Source organism: Poecilia mexicana, unplaced genomic scaffold, assembly GCF_051168715.1.
Source record: "Poecilia mexicana isolate PSO_F unplaced genomic scaffold, ASM5116871v1 scaffold_5, whole genome shotgun sequence".
Lineage (NCBI taxonomy): Eukaryota > Metazoa > Chordata > Actinopteri > Cyprinodontiformes > Poeciliidae > Poecilia > Poecilia mexicana.
Window position 1 is genome coordinate 10,304,810 of NW_028263374.1, and position 25,527 is coordinate 10,330,336.

At 39.4% G+C, this 25,527-nt stretch overlaps 1 protein-coding gene across 4 annotated transcripts in view; it reads left to right on the forward strand.

Annotated features, from left to right (window-relative positions):
- LOC106933384 (histone deacetylase 7-like) overlaps nucleotides 1-25,191 on the forward strand; it is a 47,612-nt gene extending 22,421 nt beyond the window's left edge. For 3 of the 4 annotated variants that reach the window (XM_015012596.2, XM_015012597.2, XM_015012595.2), the window contains 23 exons: nucleotides 213-297; nucleotides 633-747; nucleotides 1,604-1,683; nucleotides 2,431-2,544; nucleotides 3,329-3,426; nucleotides 3,764-3,862; nucleotides 4,716-4,851; nucleotides 5,534-5,778; nucleotides 5,939-6,145; nucleotides 6,606-6,813; nucleotides 6,940-7,073; nucleotides 7,168-7,255; nucleotides 8,332-8,372; nucleotides 9,175-9,282; nucleotides 9,890-9,945; nucleotides 11,028-11,115; nucleotides 11,688-11,807; nucleotides 14,799-14,896; nucleotides 19,038-19,156; nucleotides 19,410-19,543; nucleotides 19,624-19,708; nucleotides 21,531-21,678; nucleotides 22,381-25,191. In XM_015012596.2, coding sequence (XP_014868082.2) covers nucleotides 213-297; nucleotides 633-747; nucleotides 1,604-1,683; nucleotides 2,431-2,544; nucleotides 3,329-3,426; nucleotides 3,764-3,862; nucleotides 4,716-4,851; nucleotides 5,534-5,778; nucleotides 5,939-6,145; nucleotides 6,606-6,813; nucleotides 6,940-7,073; nucleotides 7,168-7,255; nucleotides 8,332-8,372; nucleotides 9,175-9,282; nucleotides 9,890-9,945; nucleotides 11,028-11,115; nucleotides 11,688-11,807; nucleotides 14,799-14,896; nucleotides 19,038-19,156; nucleotides 19,410-19,543; nucleotides 19,624-19,708; nucleotides 21,531-21,678; nucleotides 22,381-22,402 — 2,628 coding nt within the window. In that variant the 3' untranslated portion in view covers nucleotides 22,403-25,191. Of the gene's footprint in view, nucleotides 1-212; nucleotides 298-632; nucleotides 748-1,603; nucleotides 1,684-2,430; nucleotides 2,545-3,328; nucleotides 3,427-3,763; nucleotides 3,863-4,715; nucleotides 4,852-5,533; nucleotides 5,779-5,938; nucleotides 6,146-6,605; nucleotides 6,814-6,939; nucleotides 7,074-7,167; nucleotides 7,256-8,331; nucleotides 8,373-9,174; nucleotides 9,283-9,889; nucleotides 9,946-11,027; nucleotides 11,116-11,687; nucleotides 11,808-14,798; nucleotides 14,897-19,037; nucleotides 19,157-19,409; nucleotides 19,544-19,623; nucleotides 19,709-21,530; nucleotides 21,683-22,380 lie in introns of those variants that run through there. The other variant, XM_088005497.1, reaches the window with a different exon arrangement.
- Nucleotides 25,192-25,527: the final 336 nt, after the last annotated feature.

A 25,527-nucleotide genomic window follows, 5' to 3' on the forward strand; every position in this document is an offset into this window, starting at 1 on the left:
CAACCAGGTCAGAATGTTAGCAGATCATTTCCTCCTCATTTACCACTGAGCTGTAAACAATATTTACATTTTGTTCCAGTAATGGTGTACAAAAATGTTTTTAACCAATGTTGGCAGCAGCTAAGTGTCACTCCCTTTAAATTCATCTCATGTGTACGGTGCAAAGAAGACTGGACTGGGTCTAATGTTTAATGTCTCATTTTTCTTCACAGTATAACACTGAACAAAGACACAGAAAGATGGAGGAGAAAAGAGAAGACCCACAGCAGCTGTTGCCAAAGAATAAAAATGAACAGAGTGAGATGAATGTGTTGTTTTCAGACATTTTTCTGAGAGGTTGTCAGAGTACAGACAGGCTGCCTGTCTGAGTCATCGCAGCGTAACAGTTTTCAGTGTAAATGAAGGGGATTTCCTTTACTGCCATGTATTATTGTATTCCAAGGAAATTCTCAAAATAACAGAGTCCAACAAAGAAAGTAACAGAAGTGTCCAATATTTTGTTTTGGGAAACCCTGTACTGCTATTTAATATTAGTTTGTACTTAAATTTGCTTGAAAGGAATAACTATTTATTATGTTACAATAAAAATAACTTCCCTGTGCACTTCATTGTCCTATTTTAATGTGTGGCAGGTGCTGTAGCTAGCAAACACGTAAAGCAGATTCTGCGTGATCATATAATCATGAAGAATCAGCCTCCTCATGATAGGGTTCCTGGCAGTCACTGCAGTAGCTCTCCGGGATACAGGTGAGACTGGCACTGATGTCTGTTTAAATCATTGTTGTTTAAAGTTCTATTTTACAAGAATGTTAAAATGTTTTTTTTTTTGTCAAGATGGAATCAATTGTGCTTCTTACTGAATCTGATCTTTTTCGTAATGTTGCATCCACAAACTTAATTGTAGAAAGTTGCCTTCTAATTACCCCTGAGTCCACATACTCAGGGGTAATTAGAGCCCCTGAGTATGGACACCAGGTGGGTTGGGGGTGTTGTGAAAAGGATATATTATAAAACAATACTCCTTGCTTTCAACATCTCATTGAGAACTATTAGGTAAAAATATAATGACTTCCACAAACCTGATCTTTATGGGAGAGTGGCAAAAGTAAAACATCATGGAGAGAAACCCTGAAGCCATTGAGGCTGACCTCAGAATATTTGGAAGAAAATACTCTGGTCAGGTGAGACTGAAACAGAACATTCTGGCCTCCTTGCAAAATGCTATGTACGAAAAAAATGAATGATCCTAAACATGAAATCACTATGGGGACTTATGGTGGTGGCAACATAGTGGTGTGGTGATATTTTTTTTTTAAAATGGGGATAGTAAAGTTGATCAGCGTTTATGGGGCCAGAAATATGCAGGGAAACTCTGAAACTCTTAGAGGTACGCAAAAGACTTGAGACTGTAAGACTTTCTGCTGGACAGTGACACTAAACATACAACTGCACTAAAAATCAAAGCCTATTCATTTGTTGGAATTACCCAGGCCTAAACTCGTGGCTGAGAATGAGTGACAAAACTTAAGAACTGATGTTCACAACTCTCCCCATATTTTCCCGTGACTAAGCCAGTGCATCTGATGTTGTTTTGGTTACCTAGGCCACCCGTGCCTGACATGTCCCTCAAGCCTCAACCTACACCCTGTGACCAGCGAAAGGACCTCGCCCTGCGAAGAACAGGTGAGACTCCTGTTTGTGACCAGGGTTGCCACCCTCAGGTCAAATTTATTTTTTTTTTAAGATGCTGGTGATTTTCCATTTCATTTACTTTCTGATGTGACAATTACAGTGAAATCTGAGTTATACCTCCAAGTAAAAATTACTGTAGTCCGTAGCTTAACATGATACTGTAAACTACTCTCTAAAAGTTTTTTATCATGTTTTGGGCATAAGAAGGATAGAAAATCTAAGAGATTCGACACATCTTGATGTGGTCATTGGGTTAGAATGAATTGAGCTCTAAGCATCAGATCTGCAGGGTCAGAGCTGCAGGACAGCCATATAATCAGTGCAGCAACAATGAGGCAAAGAGAAGTTATATAACCTTAACTAAGGTATGTGTAAAATGAACTGCATGAGAATCCTGAGTACTACTTCCTCACTGTATGAATCGGAGTGGGAGTGGTTCCTTTTATTTTTTTTGGTACATTTCTGCAAGTACACCATCCATTACTTTGCCCTAAAACCTTTAACACAGACACACATCTACACACACACAAGGGTGCTTTAGTTGGCATGGCGACAACACAAACAGCTTTTATCTGAACTAAGCCTGCCAGTGATTGATTACTTTGTTTAGGTTTATTGGAGAATGCCCAATGTAAACGGGGATGATTTTAAGTATTCATTAGCACTGAAGTATTTGCACAGTTCACTTTAACTCGATTCTGTCGCTGTTATTTTACATGTGTGTATGTATTTGAGCAGTATCCGAGCCCACACTGAAGTGGAAGTTGAAGAAACTCATCTCGACAAGGCCTAACCCGCTGCAACGGAAGATCAGTGCCCCTCCTGATGTCAAACATAGGACAGAAAATATGGGTATGAACATTAATGCTCAGTCTTCTGTTTGCTTTTATTATGGCATCGTTTTAAGGTTATTGTATCTTTATGTTCATCTGCAGAGGCACACACTTGGCACCCTTGCCAAAAATCCTTAAAATAAATGTATTACATCAGCAAAATATCACACAATTTTTTCTTTCAAAAATCCAAACTTTATTTGAATTATATTTTTAAGTGGAAAAGAAAACTCCAGTATTAGGATTTTTTTTTCTTTTACAAAATGACAGGTGGCACAGTTCAATTCAATTCAGTCCAATCATACTTTTATTTTTCTTTATTTATTTTGAACATGATTGAAGTATAAAATCACACACATGAACAAGGAATGCAGACATATATACATCCTAGTTTTCAAACAATACAGTCAAGTTCAGTCAAATTGATTAAAAAATGTTCTGCCTAAAGAAACCCATCAAATTTCATCAAGTCAGGAGTCTGTTGTTGTTCCTAAAATTTTAGTTTACAAAAATGTAACTGAAGCATATTTCAATTTTGTCTTTATTAATATTTTAAATTAAACAGAGATTTTACAGTTTCTAATTATTAATCTAGGACTTCCTGTTTAGTACAGAGGAAATTAAATGTTGGCTTTTCAGTATTTCTTTAGTATAGAGTTCTGTTTCTGCACTGTAAAAATGAATATTTCGCAAAAGAATCTTGTAATTTTAGCAGAAATATGATTGCTTTAATTTGTATTTTGTTTCATTACATGTTTATGTTTTAATGTGCTTTTGGTTTTTCCTTCCATCCTGTCATTCAGACTCTTCCCCAAGCAGAAGCAGCACTTCAGCATCAGGCTGCAGCTCACCAAACGACACCCTCATGTCAGACAACGGGTCTCTTTCACGGGCTCCTGAGGTGAGACCCTTTCTCAGCATGTCAGTCACAGTCACGTCTTTTGCTTAAAAGTGTGACATAGTTAAGGGTTTCCATATGCATTTCTTGCTTGCGTCTTTAATGGAATGCTAGTAAATTTCAGCTGCCCAAGCTTTCAACACAAATACATTCTCAACCAGTGAGAAACAGTCTAAATGAAATATGTGTACAGTTTAGGGACTATTTCTTCATAGTGTAGTCTTGGTTTTTTCAGTGATGCTAAGAATGTTTGTTTCACAACAGTTTGAATGTGACGAGTTTTGGTAAATTGTGCACGTTCTGGAATGTGCCACAATAATTTAGGCTTGTGCTTTTCCAGTCAAAGAGGGTGCTGATGAACAATGGTAATGTAGCCCACTTCGCTCTGCCTGCCAACCACACTGCAATGCACAACATCACTGCTGGACTTCCTGCTCAGGTGAGCAAGAAATTTGAATTGAGTTTCAGTCAGAATTTTGTCGTTTTTGTATTTCCCTCTCATGACGAAACCACCGATAATTTCTTGATTTGTACGTCAGTGTAAAAGTTACAGTCCACAACTGAACAAAATTACTTACTTTGTGATGTGCAATAGCCACAACAACACAAAAAAAAGTGTAAGTGGTTGTTTTGTTGTTAAAAAAATCTTTTACTTTGATGCCTCTGAATTAAACAAAGTACAACCAGTTCCTTTCCAAAATTACCAAATTGCTAAGTAGTATTTGATTCAGACTTCAAAATGAGTCAATAAAACGCATGTGGAGGAAGCTCCAGTGGACTGAAGAGGGCTAGTATCCACCAGCTGTTAAATGTAGCTTTAACTGTTTTTGTAAGGGAAAATCGGTAGAATGGATTTAAATCTTTAGATGTGAAACTCTTTTGTAAAAAAAAAAAAAAAAAAAAAAAAGTTAATAGCCAGGTAATTTCTGTCATGTAAAATTACAACAAGCATGCAACTATGAAGCATTTTGTTGTGCTTCATAGTTGAAGCATAACAAAATGGAGAATTGATGCTTTTGTGTGTTGTTTGCTGTAATGCTGTATAGATAAAAATATTATTAAGTTCCTTTTATTAGTTTCTCTAAGGTTAATATATGTACACCACATGACTTCCACTTCCGCTCTGACCTTTTTGGTGACAGTATAAATGCATACATCAAGTAGTCAACAAGGCAATTAAACTCTTAGCTTTTCCTCGAATCACCCAGTTTGTTAATGTTTAAGCCACACCCATAATGAATGTGTTTCTACTTCTGTAGCATCTCTAAATTTGTCATTCTCTTTCTCTGCAGGCTGACTTGCGTGTGACAAAGCCAGTGGCAGCATCGACTTTGCAGTCTGTCTTCGTCTCCCCTATGTCTCAACGCTTGCAGCCAGTGTTCATATTTGAACCACACATGGGGCTGATGCACCAGCAGCTTGTTCCTCGTGAGTGGCATTGTCTGCGAAGCTTATCTGCATGTATGGCACATACGTCATATGTGGCTCTGATAACTGTCAGTCACATATGCACGTTTGACTTAAATTATGCTGTCAGTGCTCAGAGTTGATGCTTTGACCTCATCTTACATGCTTAGTATGTACAAGTTGTAGTTTTATTTCCTGAGGAGGTGGATTTCATCTGACGTTTTTATGAATTGGCGAAAACAAAAAATTCCAATATATATTTATTTAATTTGTGTTTACAGCTTTTATTGCAAGTTGACAATATGACTTTTAGTAATAAATGTCCTGCTTATTTGCAAACAAATAAAATGATCTGCAGTGAAAAAATATCTTTTATTTTAAATCAGAGACTGTTGTATCACATATGTGTCATCCTGCATGTCTTGATACAAGAGCACCCTCTGCTGGGCAGATTACAGTGATGCAGTCTCACTTACAACAAAAAAAATGTCATTCAGCCTGAACCAAACTGTCAAGTTTTGTTAGTTTCCCTTACAGTCTGTCAGCATGCTTCAGTTTTCTTCTTCTTTTTTTCTGTCCAGTATTCATTATTACTATTGCTCTTATTGTCGCTTGTTGTCTTTTTCAATTCCTTTCTGCAACCTGTCCTTCACCTTATTCCTTGTTGTCACTGTTTTTTTTTTTTTTCATTTCTTGTTTTCAGTTCATAGTTTGAGTACCATTCCTCAGCAACAGCATCCTCACATATCCTCCTCGTCCAGAAGAGAAGGCTTAGTTGCCTTGGGCTCACATCGACCTGTGGAGCGAGCGCATTCAGAGCCTCTGCCTTACAGCCACTCAGTCCTGCCCCTGCATGCTGGCCATCACCCACACACCCACCAACAGCTCTCCCAGCTGTACCACAAGGCTGGATTGGAAAGGTTTAAGCTGAGCACACAGCTGAGCAAGGTAAGAGGAGGCAGGTGTAAACATTAGCATGCCAAATAGAAAACAATTACTCACGATTAACAGAGTGACTAAAAAAAGAGGATTCATTCTGTCAGAAAATTTAAAAGAGTTGAAGGGTGTAAAGCCTGTGCAATTTTACTGAGAATGTCATCTGACACAGATCCCGTCTGAGGACATGGACGTGGATGAGAGCGGATCAGCATCAGGTTCTGGAACAGGGTCTTTGTGTGGCTCTGAATTGGGCTCGCTGTCCGAAGACGGCCACCGCAGGAGAGAAAGCAATGCCAGCACCGACTCAGTTTATGACACGGAGTCCATCACTTCCTCTCGGGAGAGCTTGATTGAGACATCACACCCTCTCAGTCAGGTACTAATGTCTGTTCATATGCAAACAAAATAGTACAGAAAAAAATCTCATGAACTTTTCTTCAAAACTAACTGGTTAAAGCTTCTGAAGATTGTGGAAAGTTATTTAGAATTCTACGTTATTCTAAATTATTCACTTCAGAAATGTATTATATATAGAAAACACTGACTGATGTCCAACACTATAAAATCAATGTGCCTTTTTAATTTTTACCTGAATGAACTTGCCTTACCATTAGGGGGCACTGTTGCTTTATATATTCCAGCAGCAAGGTATTTTTGCTTATCAAGTTGTTGTTCAACACAAGTAGAATTAAATTGTCCACATTATGTGTAATTTTACCAGCTGGAGGCATTGGAGGACCATACTTTACTCAAAGTACTTTTACCTCCCTCTGACTTATAATAAATGTTAATTACTTCCTTGTCTTCCCTTTTAAACTCATTTGTGCAAAACACAGAGGCAGGTAATCCTCAGATCAACTTTACAGCCAGATGCGCTGGGAGTTCCTACCTTAATTTGGCCTCATCAGTCTCATCCGCCTGTGATTCGGAGCCGCTCTCTACCACCTTCCACCTCCCTGGCGCCTACTTCACATGTACCCACCATAGTACCCTCTATGTCACTGTCCAGCCCTGCCAAAGATGCCAAACTGAGTTTTACAACTGGTGAGTCAAACACTGACTTAAGTAGTGGAGGATTTCATTGACTGTATATTTTGAAGGATGGTAATGTGACTTCAGAGCAAAAAATATTGGGTTATAAGTCACGTTTTTATGTGTGTGTGTATGCAGGTTTGGTTTATGATACCCAGATGCAGAAGCACCAGTGCATCTGTGGAGACAACAGCCGCCATGCTGAGCATGCTGGGAGAATCCAGAGCATCTGGTCTAGACTGCAAGAAAGAGGGCTTAAGAGCCAATGTGAGGTAGGGACTTTGCACACAGATATACTATGAGAAAAAGAATTTGCTGTCAAACATGCTAGCAGTTCACAACAAAAACCTTATTTCTGTGTTAAAGTGCATCCTCAGTAGAAAAGCCACCCGTGCAGAGCTGCTTTCCGTCCATTCAGAAAACCACGTGTTAATGGACAATCAGAGGCGCACTGGTAAGATCAATAATAATACTGGAGATTACATTCACAATATCGCTATGACACTACTTCACTATACTATCCAAAAGTATTCATAGCTCTTGAATGTTTTTTTGTATTTTTTTCCATTGCAACCACAAATTTCAATGTGGGAATTTTATTGTTTATATGTTGCTAAGCTTAACTATATGAAATAAAGATTAGACTTGAGTTTAACAATCATTCCAATTTCATCTTATGCTGGATCTAAACCATTCTCTTGTAAATCCGGCTCCATAATTGGCGCTGTTGTCCCAGAAGATGAATTTCCATCGCAGTCTCAAGTTTTCTTTGAGGTTTTCCCTGTTCATAGCTCCATTTCTTCTCCTCATCAACTCTGATGGACTTCCATGTCCTTGCTAAAGTATGAGGCTTCCACCACCATGTTTCATGGTTCACAGTGAAGGTGGTGTGTTCAGGGTAATGTGCAGTATTAGCTTCCTGCCCTTACACTCCGTTTCACCTATAGGCCGTAAAGTGTAGTTTTGGTTCTGTCTAACTACAACACCTTCAAACATGTTCGCTGTGTTCCCTACATTGCTTCTGGAAAACTATAAACTGAACATGTTATGTATTTCTTTCATCAGTGGCTTTCTACTTGCCACTTTTTCATAAAGACCAGACTTGTTGAGTCTGCGTATGAACAGATTCTTCCACCTGAGTTGCGGATCTATGCTAATCCTCAGGAGTTAACACGGGCCTCTTGGCTTCTTCTCTGTTTAATGTTTTGCTTGTCTGACTGGTCAACTTAAGTGGGTGGCTGTTCCTTTGTAGGTTTGCAGTTGGGCAAAGTTTCCCCAGATGAAGAACTGAAGAGTGCTCTGTCAAACATTCAATCACCTTTAAACTTCTCCATAGTTTTATACCTGGAGAAGTACAAAACTTAGTTTTTGTGATCCTGTTTGTTCACTACTGTTCTCAAACAAACCTTTCCTCTGTCCAATAAAATCTCAATGAAGTAATTAAAGTTGATGGCATGTTTGTGCACATTCTGTACATATGTAAATGTGATATATTTATAACTCTTAAATACTACAAATATTTCCATGCAGGTTCACGTACTTTTGTGGACCTACCATGTGGAGGTGTGGGGGTGAGTCCTGCACAGGCACACGCACACACGCGCACAACAACACACAATTACACACAATACAGATCTGTTTTAAAACTCTAGTCATGTGGGAATATTTCCACTCATCTAATTGCATTACTGAACAGCAAACATTACATGGCTTATTATGCCTTATTACACAATTTAGATAATGATACTACCAATTGCTCATGCTATTGTTTTTGGCTGAGATAACTTTGAAACCTCAAAAAAAATCAAAGTCTGTACTATAGTCAGAGGGGGAAGAAACAACAAGGGAAAGCATACAAGTAAAGTGCTGAAAATGTATATATATATTTTCCTATGGAACCCTAAAAAGGGATGTAGGATAAATAAAATGATATTATGTTTATAGTAAAGAAAGAAAACCCTGAAGGGGGATGGGTGGCAGCTGATAAGAGCACCGATATGCCTGGATTTCCGGCCTTTAGCTGCTAGAGTGAAGAGGGGTGATTGAAACAAGATGGTAAACCTCGTGAAAAAAGAAATTCCTGTAATTTCAGCGTTCCCCTAACAGCACAGTAGACCGCCAGCAGAGATAACTTTTTGAAGAGTCGGGTCACATACATACGCATACACACTTTTGTCGTTAAACAATGAAATACTTTGTCTGAGATGTTTTCAAAAGTAAATAGACTTTGCCATTGTAATGACAAACTATTTGACCCTCTCCGACGGTCTCCATGCTCTGATCAGCTAATCCTGTAATAATATGTAACAGGAACACTAACATTTTTATGAATAAAATCTAATTGTGATGTGCTTTCCATTGTTTTATAAACAGGTGGACATTGATACAGTTTGGAATGAGCAACACACAGCAGCTGCTTCCCAAGTAGCAGCAGGATGCGTCATAGACCTGGCCCTTAAAGTGGCACAGAGAGAGCTGAAGGTGGGATGGATGGATGGATGGATGGATGGATGGATGGATGGATGGATATGTGGATGTTTTGGGCTACATTTTTCATACTTAACTATTACGTAGCAGTGAAACTAGTTATGTACTGACAGAGACTGACAGGTCACTCAGTGATGATGAAGCCATAACTCCAAATTCAATACATACAACTGATTAAATTTTGCCAAAATTCCAGTCAACTTTAGAAAAAAAGTAAACTGCTTAGGTGTGAAATCTATCAACTACTTGGGGAATGCATGTGGCTGGAATTAAAAACAATATTTTTAATTACAATTAGCAAAAAAAGGATTTTCATAATTCAAACTGACCTCAACTGGAGTAGCTCAATATGATTACATTAAAACAAAAACAAAATAAGAGTTCTTGTTTATACTGCTTGAATTAAGTATGTTATAGACAGTGTTTACTGTGCAGTGTAATGGACAGCTGTTTCACAGTAAATGAAGGTGTTTGCAGCTCCTCTTTTGTTATCCTTTATTTATATCTAAAACAATTTCATGTTAATGTTTTAATACCTTTATGTTTCAGAATAAGTTGTTATAACAGTGAGGTGTTAAGACTGTTTTCTGTTTTCTTACAGAATGGATTTGCAGTGGTGAGACCTCCTGGACACCATGCTACTCGTTCTTCTCCTCTGTAAGTACAGAAGCATGCACACACATACTCACAAATGCATACCGGGAGCTAAGGGGGCTGGAAAGTTTGTTTGTTTTTTTTGGATAAATCAGCTATAGTATACTTGTGAAGAAGAAAAAGAGAGAGAGGGTGCCGTAGTGTGTCTATGTTAAGGTATGAGTGGTGTGCACTATCTGCCCAGTGCCAGAGGCAATCTACCTCCTCTACTGTTTCTTTACAGCTTTCGAGACACAAAGCAAAGCACCTCAAAAGAGACGTGCAGGAGCTGTGTATCCACACACCCTGCAGATGTGCTGTGTGTGGATACGTGTGGATGTGCATATCTGTGTGCATTGATTTGTGTCACCCTTTGATAGCAGGCATTAGCCAAATAACCACATTCAGCTGGGGCTGTGTGTGTGAGCTCAGCAGTGCTTGTCACTGGTTATTTATGGCGTGATAATGATTTTTCTTGATGAGCTAAGTTTGGACAGCTTATGATGTACATTGTTCACGCACACACACACACACGCATGCATGCACGTAGGCAATCACACTTTACACCCCAATGCTGACACTGCCTTTTCCAAAATTCCTCCATTGTTTTTCATGCATCAACATTTTCTTTGCATACTTCTGTAGTAGACAGCCAGCATTAGTGAGTTCTGTGAGTTCATTTCTCAGAAATCATCCCTCGCGTCCCGTCAGCTTTCTGGCAGAATTACCATTTCAAATGTGTCTTAAATTTTATGATAAGCTTCGGTTTGTCATGAAATGCGTGGCTTCTGCACTGCTCAGGAGTGAGACACTTTAGAGTCAGCATAACATTCTATTAATGGAAACCATTTTTGTTTGTCCGCTGAGAAAAGTCGAACAATGAAGAACCGAAAACACAATAATATTCCTAAATGACTTGCAATAGACGTTAACGTGGCAGGAGTCAGCACTGGGGCTGTCATGGCTTGAGAAGGCACCACACACAGCCAAAGAACTGTCTTACAGGTTCCTACGGGGCCACATGTGGATTTTGTGAAATTAATTTGCAAAAGATGCACAGTGATAAACACATGTGGCTGCCACTCTTCCTGTTTGTTTGTCCACAGGGGCTTCTGTTACTTCAACTCTGTGGCCATCGCAGCCAAGCAGCTCCAACACAAACTCAGTGTCAGCAAGATCCTCATAGTAGACTGGGTAAGGACCAGAACATCGATCAGCGTCACCCTTCTCTTCATGGAGACATTACAAACATACAGAGTGAAAGTAGATGTTTTCTAGGTGCAAAAAACAAAGACCCAGACTTACAGTAGCAATCCCAATCACAATTTAGATAACAGTTATTTCTGTTATCCACGTGTGAGTCGAACTGTCACATGTGCTTTAGAGTAAATTCAAAATCACACACAGGCACATAAAAGTTCACCGAGGCATACATATGCCGATCCAGAGCCAGCCGCTGTCTCTGCTGAACATGTGTGTATTTGAGTCTGCACAATATCTTTACGAAGGACACACAATATAGTATATTATTTTATGAAACTACAGTTATTATTACATCAAACAAAAAAGAGTAAGTACTTTTGCCACTGATGTGAAAAATTATGCAAGTCTTACAAACTGTGTTCATTTCGTATCAGTTTATGTGAGATTTTTTTTATGTATTTGTGGTTACCCTTACTGTGCAAATTATATATATATATATATATATATATATATATATACACACACTTATATTTATACTCTTAATGTACTCAAATCTTGTCCAGGATGTGCACCATGGCAACGGCACCCAAGAGGCCTTCTATGATGACCCAAGCGTTCTGTATATCTCTCTGCATCGCTACGATGATGGGAACTTCTTTCCTGGTAGTGGACATCCAAATGAGGTACTTACAAAGTATCTCTGTGTGGTTTTATTTACATTGTGCTAATAGTACCCCACAAAAATAAAACTCTTTATTATGTAGATTATTTATGACCTTGATTCGGCAGATATTATCAAAAGTAATAATACCTTTTGAACTTGTTCTTATTTTGTAATGCTGCCACAAAACCCTTTTATCTATTGTATGAAAAATGTATCTAGTGGACGCAAACAAAATATAGCATAACTGTGAAAGAAAAGGAGAAGTGCTTTTCAAAAAGTGATAAGTAAAAATCTGAAAAGTTTGACATACATTTGTATTCAGCCTGCCAGCACCTCACAACTCTTGAACCAATACTTTGTACAACCACCTTTCATTGCCACTTCAGTGGGGTATGTCTGCCAGTTTTACACATCTACAGCCTGATTTTTTTTAATTATAAAAACAAACCACTCAGTTACATTAGACAAGGACTGTCTCTAAACATATTTTTAGCAGGTTTCCTTTCATGTTTTTCTTTTTTTGTCTTTAGCTTAATTTATCCTCACATTCACGTCTGACAAGCTTCACTGTCTCTGTTAAAGAAACGCATATCCATAGCATGAGTCTGCGAACAGCAGACCCGGACTAAACAAAGCTTATTTATGAAAAGTTTTCTTGGCTCTGTTTCTTCACAGATGTATTCCAGAATGACCTTCACAGCACAGCTGTATTAGTACTGAGATTAAATTAAACACAGGTGTACTCCATTTACCACATAGGCACCTACTAAAAACACTGGATTTTTGGGCAAATAACAGAGCAAAAGAGCTGAACAAATTCACACTTATTTTTCATGTTTTTATATACAAGCTGGTTTATGATTGTGATGAAACAAAATGTGGAACGATTCAAGGGGTATGAATGCTTTAACTCAGAAGTGTTTCTAGTATCTGTTTGAGTTCAGTGAACCAGTAAGGACCCCAAGAGCTCGGAGTGTGCCTGTGAAGACAAATAAAATTACGTACTATATCAGGGAATAATCTACATAACGCTAAACCAAAGTTAAAAATTAACTTATGAGATAATGGAGGCCTTTAATTAGTTAACTCCCTGACAAAACATTTCAAGCTTTGACAGATGAATCATTTGTCAGTTTTAGACTAAATTTGTTTATTTCTAAATCCAGCATTTTATCCTTGAGCAAGTATCTGTCACTTCAGATTGTTACTGTCCAATTATGTTTTCTCTCATAACCCCTCAGTACAAATGCTTTATAAAGCAAGTTTAAAATATGGTCTTCACTCATCCTTGTGTGAGCAATATATCTGGGACACTTTTCAAACGTGTTTATCCAGTGAAAGCACCATGGAGACGTTTTACTGTATGTTTTAGTAACCACTGTGTATATGTTTACTTTCATACTTCTGGGTGAGAAACTTTGAGGCCTTGGAGGTCAGGCCCTCTCAGCAGGATGTATGAAGCTGAGTTGTGTGCCTGTCTGAATCCAAGAAATTGAGATGCTTATGTTTCCTTCCTGTGGTCTTACCCAAAACCAAGTGTAATGACTACCCCGGTCAGTTCAATTGACCCCATCCCATGCTGACATTTGCCACTCATTCAATCCTCCGCATTCCCTCCTCTCACGCTGCCACCCTCCCCCACGATTATACTCGGTGCTCTCCCATAAAATCTCACGAGGAGCACACATAAAAACACTTTTCTGGGCTTGGATGTGGCTTTGCCTGAAGTGGACTCGCAACCTCTGAGGAGCAGTGTGGTAAACCTCTGGAGTCTCTCTGTCCCCTGTGTAGGTATATATCTCTCCATGGGGTAAGGGTTGTGATGTCATCATCATAACACAGAGCGCGGAGTAGCTCACAAATACCAGTGATGGTATAATTCAGTCCAGTAAGTCCTGAAACATGAAAGCGAGACAGAAAACAAAGAACAGCGCAATGCACTCGGAGCTATAGCAGAAATGGTATGTTTGGTTAATGTGCGTGTGCTTGTGTATCTGACTGTGTGCACAGGCGCATGCATGCTGGTACATTAACAGTTGGCAGAAGACAGGAGGCCTCATGTGTTTTTCGTTTGCCCTGCGAACATCCCGTCCACTGAGAAGAATGGAGACAGACTCTCTGTGATGCTCATCAGCATTCTTTCTCTTTCAAGCATCCTCTCACACCCATACACTCACTTGCGCTCTCTCTTTCTCTCTCACACACACAAAGGAAATTACCATACATTGTTGCCAAGTGGCTGTCAATCAACCTCCACCATTTCTTCCCAAACTGACACATTGACTGATGGTGAAGGGTTTGGGGAACAGCTAAATGGCTTCTTGCAGGACTACAAAGAGCGAAAGACGGGAATCCTCAACTTCTTTCCAAGATCCAGACCTCTGTTCACTTTCTGCCCCGAGTAAACGAGGTCAACCTGAGGGAAGCTTCATCAACTCTGCCTGGCATCCGTCTCATTCAAAACATGAAGAAGGAGTTGTGGAGAACAGAACTCATAATTGACAGTCGTTATACTTTACGTTTATATACGTACGTTTATATACGTTTATATCATAGTTTATAGTATATAGTACATTATTAATACACTGGGGGGTTTTTTGTAGACCAGTCAGTATTCAGCCCATTTAAGTTGTACATTAAAGCTCGGGAACTATAAATGGCTGTAGCTCTGCTCTGGCTCAGCAATTTACAAAGGCCAGTTGACAAACTGTATAGAAATCAAAATGGAGGGACAGGGGTGTTGAATTAACAGCCATCCGTATTTCATTTGGGAATCATAATCACTCCCTGATGTTGCCTTAAGAGATGCAGCGACATTCCCTCTGTTGCTGCAACACAAAGTTTTGCAACAGCAATGCTAACTTTGCGAGCATTTGGTGCAAATCTGTCATCGTCGTGGAGTTTCTCAACTTCCCCTCAGAGTTATTTACTTTTCTTTTTTTTTTTGACATTCTCAGTGATTGTTTCTTTCTCACAGTCCCCCTGTTTTTCCTGGTCTGCTTTTATCCAGGTGGGTGTAGGAGCGGGTAAAGGCTTCAATGTCAATGTGGGATGGACTGGTGGTCTGGACCCTCCAATGGGTGATGCAGAGTACCTGGCTGCATTCAGGTAAATAAAGTTTTCTCTGTTAGCTGTAGAGTGTCTCATTTCTGGTCCATTTACATAAAGGTGTACACCTCAAAACTTTCTCTCAGTTCAGTATTTCACAACTGAACCCATTGATTACATACAAATGCAAAATATTCTTTTACAACCAGGAGGTAGTTCAGGATAAGCATTCTGGTTTTTTTTTTGTTTTGTTTTTTTTTTTTTATATATTTCTTAGCTTATTATGACATCTATTATATCAATCTCAATCTGTTTTAAATCAACATTGAGGCTTTTGTTAATTTGTGTAAAGAAGTTGTTCATCTGTTATTCTTTTATAGACATTGATCAACTCATGATGACTTCTAATGTCACTGAAATTTACAGCTATGTTTTTTCCACATCCATCTTATCTAACTGAGCTTTTGTAGAGTTAAATCAGACCTAGTGTTGTTTGAATAAGGATGACTCAGACAGGAATGCATTGATTAAGATATTAAATATACTGTGATTTTAGTCAAAATTAAGAAGTTGAATGGGTACAGTAAGTACACATTTCTTTGCTATTTCCTTCTCACATTTTGAACTTTTTTCTTCATTGAACTGTTTATTCATATTTAAGTTGTAAAGCAAGTCCTGTTTGATTACTGAATGGTGCTAATACAGAAAATGAGGCTTTGCTAGAGCAGGAGTATGGATAGAAGTTATTTTACTTTTATATTTTTTTCTAATACGTGGTATATGTATGACTGCATTGTCGTTAACACTAAATATCTTAAGCAAATGACATTACTGACCCTCTGCTACTGTGTACAACCAGAATATTGAAATTCTGACGTTTTGTTTCTGCAGTTTTAAAGCCCAAAAGAATACTTAGTTGCTAAATAGTTACTCAAAAAGTGTTGTGCATGTCTATTTAGTCCCTTTAATCTGAATAAACAATAAAATCCAATGAGAGCAATTGCCTTTAAAGTTTCACCTAACAGTCCAAATGTGTGTGTAAAACTATAAACGTTCTCTGAAGACCTCAAAAGTTTGTTGGAGAATATTAATGAACAAGCTGCTTCATAAAGACTAAAGCATCAGGAGAAAGTTATAGAGGATTGAAGCACTATTGGATTACAAAACAATGAGCTTTACAGAGCAATCACCTCATAGAGCACTGTATAATTTATCATCTAAAATTGTAAAAAAGTGTGACACAACTGCAAACCTATCAAAACAGCCATCCTGTAAGCCATATACAGCAAACATGTGGAAGAAGGTGATCTGGTCATATGAGACTACAGTTGAAGCATACAATTGAGTGGATGCCTCTTTTCAGTAGAAACAAAGAAGATGGTCACAGTTTATGAGCAGATGGATGGAGCTAATTACAGGACAATCCTGAAACAAAACCATTTTAATATGCTACAAAAGACTGGAAACTGGGGTGGAGGCTCTCTCTCCAACAGGACAATAACCCTAAGTATAGCTAGAGCTATGTTTAGCTCTGGCTAATTCACAAATTAAAAAAAAAAAAAAAGCAAAACAAAACAGTAAAAGTCTAGAAATAAATCCAATTAAAATTATTCAGCAAAGGTTAAAATCAATGTTTAGAACTGCTCTCACTTCAATCAGAGTTGGGAGATTTTGCAAAAGAAGCAATGAGAGTTTCTCTTCTCCAGAAGGCTGAGCATAAATGCTCTGTTCAATTTTTTTTTTATATTTTTCTGTATAAAAAAAATTAACTACGCTTCCTTTTCCTTCCACTTCACAATTTTGTGCAACTTTCTGCATAAAATCCTTGCAAAATATATTGAGGTGTGTGGTTGCAATATGGAAAAATGTGAAAATACACATGACTTTTGATTACTTTTGCAAAACAATGTACACTATTTCCACATGGTTTACTATTGTTTGGATTAACGAGTTGAAGTTCTGGTGGGAAACACGCATCTATAATGCTGAACAAGTTTTAAATGCAAAACGCTCAATCTTTTTGGAGGTGCTCCCTAAACCTGCAACACTGAGCATGTAGCTAAAGGTGGATCTCAATACTTTTATCATTTAGCATCACTGAAAGGCAATGCAGAACTTCTTTAAATCACATTATCACTTGTACACAGATTGAAAATATCCAGAAAAAGGCGAGAATTGTGGAAAAAGTACTTTTTGGTGAGTTAAATGCAGAGATCTACAGCTAGGAGCTACCAGAGCACACCTATTCTTCACTTCATTCAAGCTGTTAGTCTTGAATGAATGTGGTTTGGTGGTGCGCTACACTGCAATGAACACAGAATGCATCTGTCAGCAGCACTGGCTCGCCACCAGATGAATAAAACGCTATGTGAGCTCTTCATGGTGCTTGCTTCAGACACAGTGGGTGGGCCCCTCATCACAGGAAAGATGCTAATGAGCTAACCCATACTGGTAAAATCCCATCGACCCAATAGGCTGTCTTGAAACACTATGCCCAGTGTTTGCTGGAGTTCTGGATCCCGATTAAGAAACAACTGATCCTTTCCTGAGCAGGCGTCTGGCTTTAGTATTTTTCACCCAGTTTAGGAAATTGCAAGTGCTTTCATGTGTAAAACTTCCTCAACTAACCACAGTGTAGTACTGTATTAAACTTTTGCCATGAAGCTTACATCATATAAGGGTTGTCTAAAGGAGGAGCATTCTGCTGGTGCAGGACCTTTGTCACATATGATTTTGGGTTCAAGCGTATTTTGTGAATAACAATTAGAATTGCTGGATGTCAGAAAAAAGTAGAAGCATTGTGTTTGAGTAATTAAAGTCGACTGTCAGGGTGTCACGCTGTACGGTTAAAAAAAAAGAGAATGCATCATAATTTCACCTTAATGCAGTTAAGCCTGTTTAAACTTGTGCCAGTTCTGTGACTCAATATGAATATGTAATTTGGATGACAGGGTGTTTTAGGCTGTGTGTGTCTCTTACAAATGGAAAAGAAGTTTGTTGTCGATGATGTGAGTCTGTTTTGGGGTGTGTATTAGTGGCAGAAGAGATCCTGTGGTTGATCGTGGTGGTTGGGACTCCATTACAATCAACAGAGGGCTCATCATCACCGAGATCAAGAACCGTGACGTTATACGTGATATTAAAATGGCCAAAACTGCTACCTGTGCGTCTAATCACAGGTAGCAGTGCTGACGCCTGTTCATTTCCAACCGGTTACTGACAAACAATGAACTTATGGAGGGAAGGAGAATACAGCTGAAGAGAGAAGAAGTGGGGGGTGCATTGTTAGGGAATCCAAAGGCGGCGTAATTAGGCCCAATGGATCCCAGATGGCTGGCTGTCAGTGACGTGAGAAGAGGGACGAGCTCCTAATAGGAACCAGACGCGCACAAATGCCTTTGAACTGCCGCTGAGAGAAAAAGAGCGAGTAAGAGGGAATCAAACGCGGCATGGGCCATGCGCTCTTGCTAAATAACTGGCAGCAGGAGAGAAGAGGAAGGAAGACGGAGAGTAGAGAGGCTTGGAAAGTGGTCTCTGCTCAGTAAAGTGCACAATATGAGGACCTTTCATATAAAAAGTTGAAAGTATTTTTCACTTAGGAAAACATGTTTGGTGTTTGACACCTATCTACCGTCAGATCCTTGCTGGGTTGTTTTTTTTTTTTTTCTGCAATTACAACAAAGAGACATTTCTTCTTTTATCATCAGGGTTCTGCTTCACATTCAAACAGTTGCACACATTTACACCTGGGAGGTGCACCACCTCTTAGGGTTGGCTGTCTTCCAGCCGTGGATCAAGAACTGAGATCAAGCACTTGGCGCTTTGCCTTTGATAATTTTTTTTCTTTTCATCATTTTAAAATGGAAGAGTGTGTTCAGCCCAGTAAATGCTTGTAGTTACCATCTCCAGATATAAGGCCTTCACTGGACGGACGTTCTAGTAGAAATCACTTCAACGACCCTGTTTTAATTTTGTTGTGTTGGCATCGGAAATCTTTTTTTTTTTTTTTTTTTTTCTCCGTCCTGCTCTGAAATGAATCCAATCACATTATGACTACTCCTTTTTACCCGTCATTATGTTTTATTTACTCCTAACAGTTCTCCTGATCACCTGTTGAAATGGTGAATGGGCTTTCGGGTTTCCTGTCGAACGTGAAGGATTGGGCTGTAACGGCTCTCCGTTTTCCCTCTCTTGTCTCCAGGGCTGTGGTGATGCCTATTGCCCACGAGTTTTCCCCGGACGTGGTCTTGGTCTCCGCCGGCTTCGATGCTGTTGAAGGACACCAACCTTCATTGGGAGGATACACCGTCACAGCCAAGCGTAAGGAGCAGCCAGCGCACTGTGTACACTCATCAGAGCTTCTCAAAACAGTTTAATACCTGTATTTGTTATGCGTCTCACATTTTTTTTGACAGACATCATTTTTCCTTATGAAACCTTTATGATGCAAATCTTTGATATTGACATTATAATGAGCTAAAAAAAAGCAAGCACTTATTTAAAAGTGACGCTTTTACTGAATTTTTGTTTCCTTTTCAACTAATTTGTGTTTTTTTGGTTTGATCTCTACTAGTTTTTGGCTTCTTGACTCGTCAGCTGATGTCGCTGGCAGGAGGCCGGGTCATCCTCGCTCTGGAGGGGGGCCACGACCTCAAAGCCATCTGTGATGCCTCTGAAGCCTGTGTCAGCGCCTTGCTCGGCATGGAGGTGAGACGTGTCGTGTCTCGTTCCACAGATTAACGCAGCGCGTCACGTCCTCAGATCACTAACTGTGTGGCGTGTCTCAGGTGGAGCCTCTGTCCCAGTCACTGTTGGACCAAAAGCCCTGTGAGAATGCGGTGCGCTCTCTGCAGAGAGTCGTCCAGATCCAGGGTGAGAAAGACAACGTCATCTTTACTGCGAAGAATAACATTTACAAGGGAAAAACAGTCAAATAAAGCAAACTTACTAGTTGTACTTGGAGTAAATGTACTCAGTTAGTCTCTTGTAAAGCTTTGCAAATTTGACCTTCCTAGCAGTCTAAATACAACCGTTCAGAGATTTATTTTGAGAACATCGGTGAACAAACATTATTATAAAGACCTAGAAATACATCAGACAGTTAAGGAATGACACTAAAGAAGAGTTAAACATGTTATAAACAAATATAATTTGGACATCCTGGACATTCTGATGGAACATTTTTTAAGTCCATCATTCAAAGGTTTTAAGAGGCTATAAAAGATGGAGGTTCAAGTTCCAGGAAGACAAAAACACTAAGCAAACAGCAAAACTCCACCCTATGAATGTTCAAAGTTGGTTGGGTAATACCCACAAGACTTTGCATCAGAAAGTGTTTCTACCTGATATCAATATGGAGGGGCAGAATTTATTTTTTTTGCTCCCAAACAACAACAACAAAAAAAGTGTCCAAACCATGTATCATTTTGCTTTACCTAGTGGTATCGCATACAATCCCAACCAGACGGAGCGAAGATATTGGTTGCAAAGCGACAAAATGTGAAAAAAGTTCACGAGTCATGAATACTTTGTGAGACACTTTATGTTCCCCTGCAGAATTTTGCAGCACTGATTGAGTAATTTCTGTTGTAATGAGTCTAGGGCACACTAACAAAGAAACTCCAAGCCTTGCAGATAATTTGTACAACAACTGTCACAATAAATAGGAGCTGAAGATAAATTTCCCTCAGTCGGCTGGAAGGGAATATACAGGCTTGCATCAACAAATATTTTTCAGGAGATGATTTATGTGGGCCACATTGTTCATACTCCTTGGTGATGAATGAGGTGTATGCTCATATTATTTGATTACATTATTTTTTTATACATACCAACCCTATAAATACCTTATGTAAATGAGGCTTTCGAGTCACTGTTGATATGGATCAATAAAGCCTCAACAGAACGTTTTATGTTAACGATTAATTGTTTTCCTGTCTAGTTTTTACCCAACAGTTTGTCTTCTTAGCGTTTCTGTTCTCAGTAACTCGTAACAATCCCCCTTTTCACTCTATTTAACACGTTTTGACCTCTTTGCTTCTGCTCTCCGACCACCTCTCCTCCCTTCCATCCCTGTCTCCCATCCCTCCATCCGTCCCGCAAAGCAGACACACACACACACACACACGCACGCACACAGCTACCCTGGCTCCAATTATCTTCAAACACTTCTCTGGCACACGACCTTCGCAACATCCCCTCCTGATTGCACACAAATGTTATCCCAACCAAATTAGATTAATTAAAAATATTTGAATAGCCACAGGAATGTTAAGCCCATAATTCAGGCCCGGGGTGAAGTATATGTAAGTTGTATGCTCAGCCAGAACACACGCACTTATAGAGAAGCAAATTTACAGTCGCTGGTTTCTTTCTATTTTCTGTTTTCCCCCGTTGTGTGACAAAGGACCGTGAGCCCTGAGAGAGCAGACTGAGTCTGAGTTTACATTTCTGAAATTATCAAAACGGATATTTGGACCAGAGGCTGTTTATACCACAGCCTTTGCTTATATTCACATCAAACATCTACATCTAGCGGATCAAACAGCAAGCTGTACTTTCGGTTAGCTCAGGCGTGTCCCCTCAAGGAGAAGTTCAGGATGAAAACAGGAATAAAACCAAGACTTAAGCCATTAATCTTTTTTTCCCCTTTTTTGTATCCTTCCTCTTTTCCATCTTTTCCTTTTCCTCTCAGGTGAGTTCTGGCAAAGTGTGAGGGATTCAGCCACGACCGTGGATCTGTCCTACCTGCAGGCGCAGAGACACAGATTCAGGCGAGACTCGGACAGCGAGGCGGTCAATGCCATCGCTTCGCTGTCAATGGGGTCCCTCACATCAGAAAGGTAAAAACAAAACAAAAAAACACATTACGATTATTATCAGCTTAGCCACGTTTGAGTTTTATCCCTACTCAAAACTCAGAATTGGATCCTATTAGCAATCTGTGAGGAAGAACATAGAAACGAGCTGCACTTTCTAACATATCGCAGTAAGTCTGGTTTATTGAACAGTGGGTCAGCAAGAGAGAACGAGACGTTCTGCAGGTAACAGGAAGACTGAACACCCTGTTTTATTCTTTTGAGCTTTCAATGTCTATCGGGTAATGAAGCTTGTTGGTTTTGTAAATGTCACAGCTTGAATTCTCGATGGAATCCGCACAAAGGCCAACCTTTTAGAAATGCTAACCACACTAATCACTGGTTTAAGATGCTAATGACAGCTTAAAATGTCAGCTCTGTAAACAGGTTCTCTTTCTTTTAAAAGAGTAAAATTCTGTTTCAGTGTCCACTCTCTGACACAAAGTGTGATGTTTTTTTTTTTTTTCTAGAATTATAAATTATTTATTATTGTTCACTGCACAGTAACAGAAAGAAAGAAAACATTCAATATATACTTTTTAGCCTATGTTCCTATGTATCATGTTTTTTGGTTGTTTTTTTTATCAGAATTGGCAAAATTCTAATCAATTCATCTCTAATTATCTACAACCTCAACATAACAGTATTGCATTTTATGTCCAACATCTTTCTCTTTCTTTTTTAAAGGAAACCACTTGAAAGAATGTGAAGAAAAAAAGACCCATCTGAGGAAAGAGCAACCCAATTAAAGCTTTCAACTCAGACTCAGTGGAAACATGCGTGCACGCGCGCGCACACACACACACACACACACACACACACACACACACACACACACACACACACGCATATATATGTGCATTTGGATCATCACTGGAACATACAAACCTGCATTACTACTGGCTGCAGCACGGCCACGGACTCAGACACAAGGATCAGTCTTCATCTCGTGCCACAGTCATGTCCCCAATAGATCTCTCCTGCCTTTTCCTGACAGCAACATTGATCACTGAAGTTAAAAGGAAAAAAAAAATGTAAAAATGTCCAATGACTGAATAATGAAGACCTGGTGAAACAGGATGTAGCATGAGCAGAGATGAGAATTTGTTACTGATTGCGGCGAAACCTGCACGGACCACTGAGACTTTCTTTTTTTTTTTTTTTTTGTTAGCAAATGTGTCAGCAGGGAGGAGGACGGCAGGTGAATGGTGATTTTTTTTTTTTTTTCCTGCACTTGACAATCATCGAATGAAGGAAAAAAGATCAGTTTATTCTGATCGTCTTGCACTGTGATCGTTCTGCGACTGGACAGGAAGCACGCGAAGCGTGACGACAATCAAACAATTTCGTTTGTTCAAGTTTTTACTTCATTTGAATATTCATTTCTTTTTCTTTTTTTTTGTTTTTTTGTTTTTGACATATGGCACACATTTCTGTGGATGTCAGCATGAGATTTTCTTAAAGAGATCCAGAGTGAAGCTACAGTGGAATCTGAGATACATATGTTTCATATTGTTTTCTGTGTCCACATATTTTCTTAAATCTCTTTTTTCTTTCTTTCTTTCTTTCTTGCTTGGCCTGTCAGCCGAGCACATGCAGCAGGAGTTTAAATAGCTGCAGTTATTGTTATCACCCTCTGACAGATAAAAGAAGACACATCATTCTTTTATAAAGTACATCTTAAATACGTAGAAATACCATCGCATTGGTGGGATTAGTCACAGTTTAGAGCTAATACCTTAAGCAGCTGGGGTGTCGATATTATGAAAGACGGATATGAATTTGAACAAAGCCCCAGTTCGTTGCGATCACTCTCTAAAGATCGTATACAGCCGAAACCAAAGACGCCCTGTACAAAAAGAGACGCAGACATATTTTCTCTCTATATCTGACATTTAACTTTTCCTGTTTCAAGTTGGTTAATGTTCCCAAAGTTATCCATGTTTGTTCTTCGCCTGAGTAATGACTGAGGTCCACTTTGACCGAGTCTTGTATTTTTTTCTTTTTGAAATTCAGAAGTTTACATACGCTAAGACTGAAATGCTTTTACATAATTTGGGAAAGCCGAGGTGACGGCGTTATAAGCTTCTGATTGGTTAAGTCACAGTATTTGAGTGAAACGGAGGCAGACCTGTGGATGTGCTCGAAGGCAACGCTTCAGACACACCGCTTCTTTGTGTGACTTCATGGGGAAATCATCAGGTAGAAAATCGAGGGCCGAATTTGAACAGCGTGGACTATCCAGTCATCAGACTGGTGTGAAAAGTGTGCATCAAATCCCAAGGTTCCCCAGTGAGGAAGAAGCAGTTTCTCCCAAAGCAAACATACTCCGTATTTTAATTATGTGGTCTGATGAAACTAGAGTTCAAGTGTTTGGCCTCGGTGACCATTTAGAGTAAAGAAAACGGGGAAGCCTAAGGGCCCGAGAACACCTTCTCCTCCTGCTGTGACGTAGCGAGTCGGCAGCATCACGTCTCGGGTCCGTTTTGCTGCTGGAGGGACCGGTGCGCTTCATGGAACAGACAGAATCGTGGAGAGAGATGATCATGTTGAAACACTGAAGCGAGAGCCCAAGACATCAGAGAGAGAAAGCAAAAGCTGGGCGTCAAATGGATCTTCTGAACGGAAAATTTAGTTTCATGGTGGCTTGGTGACAACAAAACGAACGTTTTGCACTAGCCAACACGGAGCGCAAATGGACAACTTTATATACTTCCAAGTCGGTTTACAAACGTGACTGGGACAAACGCCCAGCAAGCTGCTGTGAGAAGCTGGTGTAAGGAGACCCAGAATGTCTGGACCCGTGTTACATGCTTACAGGAAATGCTACCAAATACTAAGAAAGCGCATGTAAACTTCTGAATTTGACAGTAATAAAAATAATCCTTTTCATTATTCGTTCTTCCATGTTGCTAATAGAATAACTTTAGTAATTCTAACTGACCTCAAACTGGCAATATTTAGTCAGATTAAATGTCTAAAAGTGAGAAAAAGTTTGTCTTTTTACACACTATATGTAAATATATGGCTTCAACTGTGTGCAAAAAAAAAAAAAGAAAAGCCACATTTTGGTATTTTGAATGATTGTTACGCCTTCAAGGCCTTCAAGACGGCTCCACACAGACAAAGTGCACTTAACACCTCCCTCAGAGCTCAGCCTTGATGTTGTAAACTTTGTAAAGTGGACCAGTGTTTCTTTTCCTGTGGAGGATCATTCCTGCTGTGTCTTCACCCCCCCCCCCCGACTCTTTTATATTTTTAATACCGACAATATGATGCGTGTTTTATATCTGCAGTTTTATGTTTACTGTCATTTATCGGCGTTGACCAAACGAAGGCTTTTCACAGCTAAAACGGAGCAACAGAACCCAAAGTAGTTGATCATATAGTCGATGATGTGCGTACAGCGCGATTGGACACAGGTTAACCACAACCACAGTTTATGAGAAAAATGTGCTGTCCATAGATTGGCATGTCCAAAAAAAAAAAAAAAAAGAACTTCAAAGCCTCTGAATGTTTCTTTTCTCTTTCCAAACAGTCAAAAAGCATCAAAAGCACAGATACATAAACAAATCCATTTGACATTACGTGTATTTATGCTTTCAAATTTGGCATCTTTGAAGTGCTCTCTGCGTGTCCAATGCAGTTAAGACGGTGCTAAAAACCAGTGTGTTTGTTTTTTGTTTTTTTTCTCCCACCCCCTCTTTCGCTCTTTCCTGTGTGTGACATTGAACATGCAGCTCAGCACCTGTCCAGTACTTGTTGATGTAGCGAAAACCTGTAAACCACACGACGGGGACGGAGCGGCCCCGCGTTCGGCATCTTTCTGCGTCT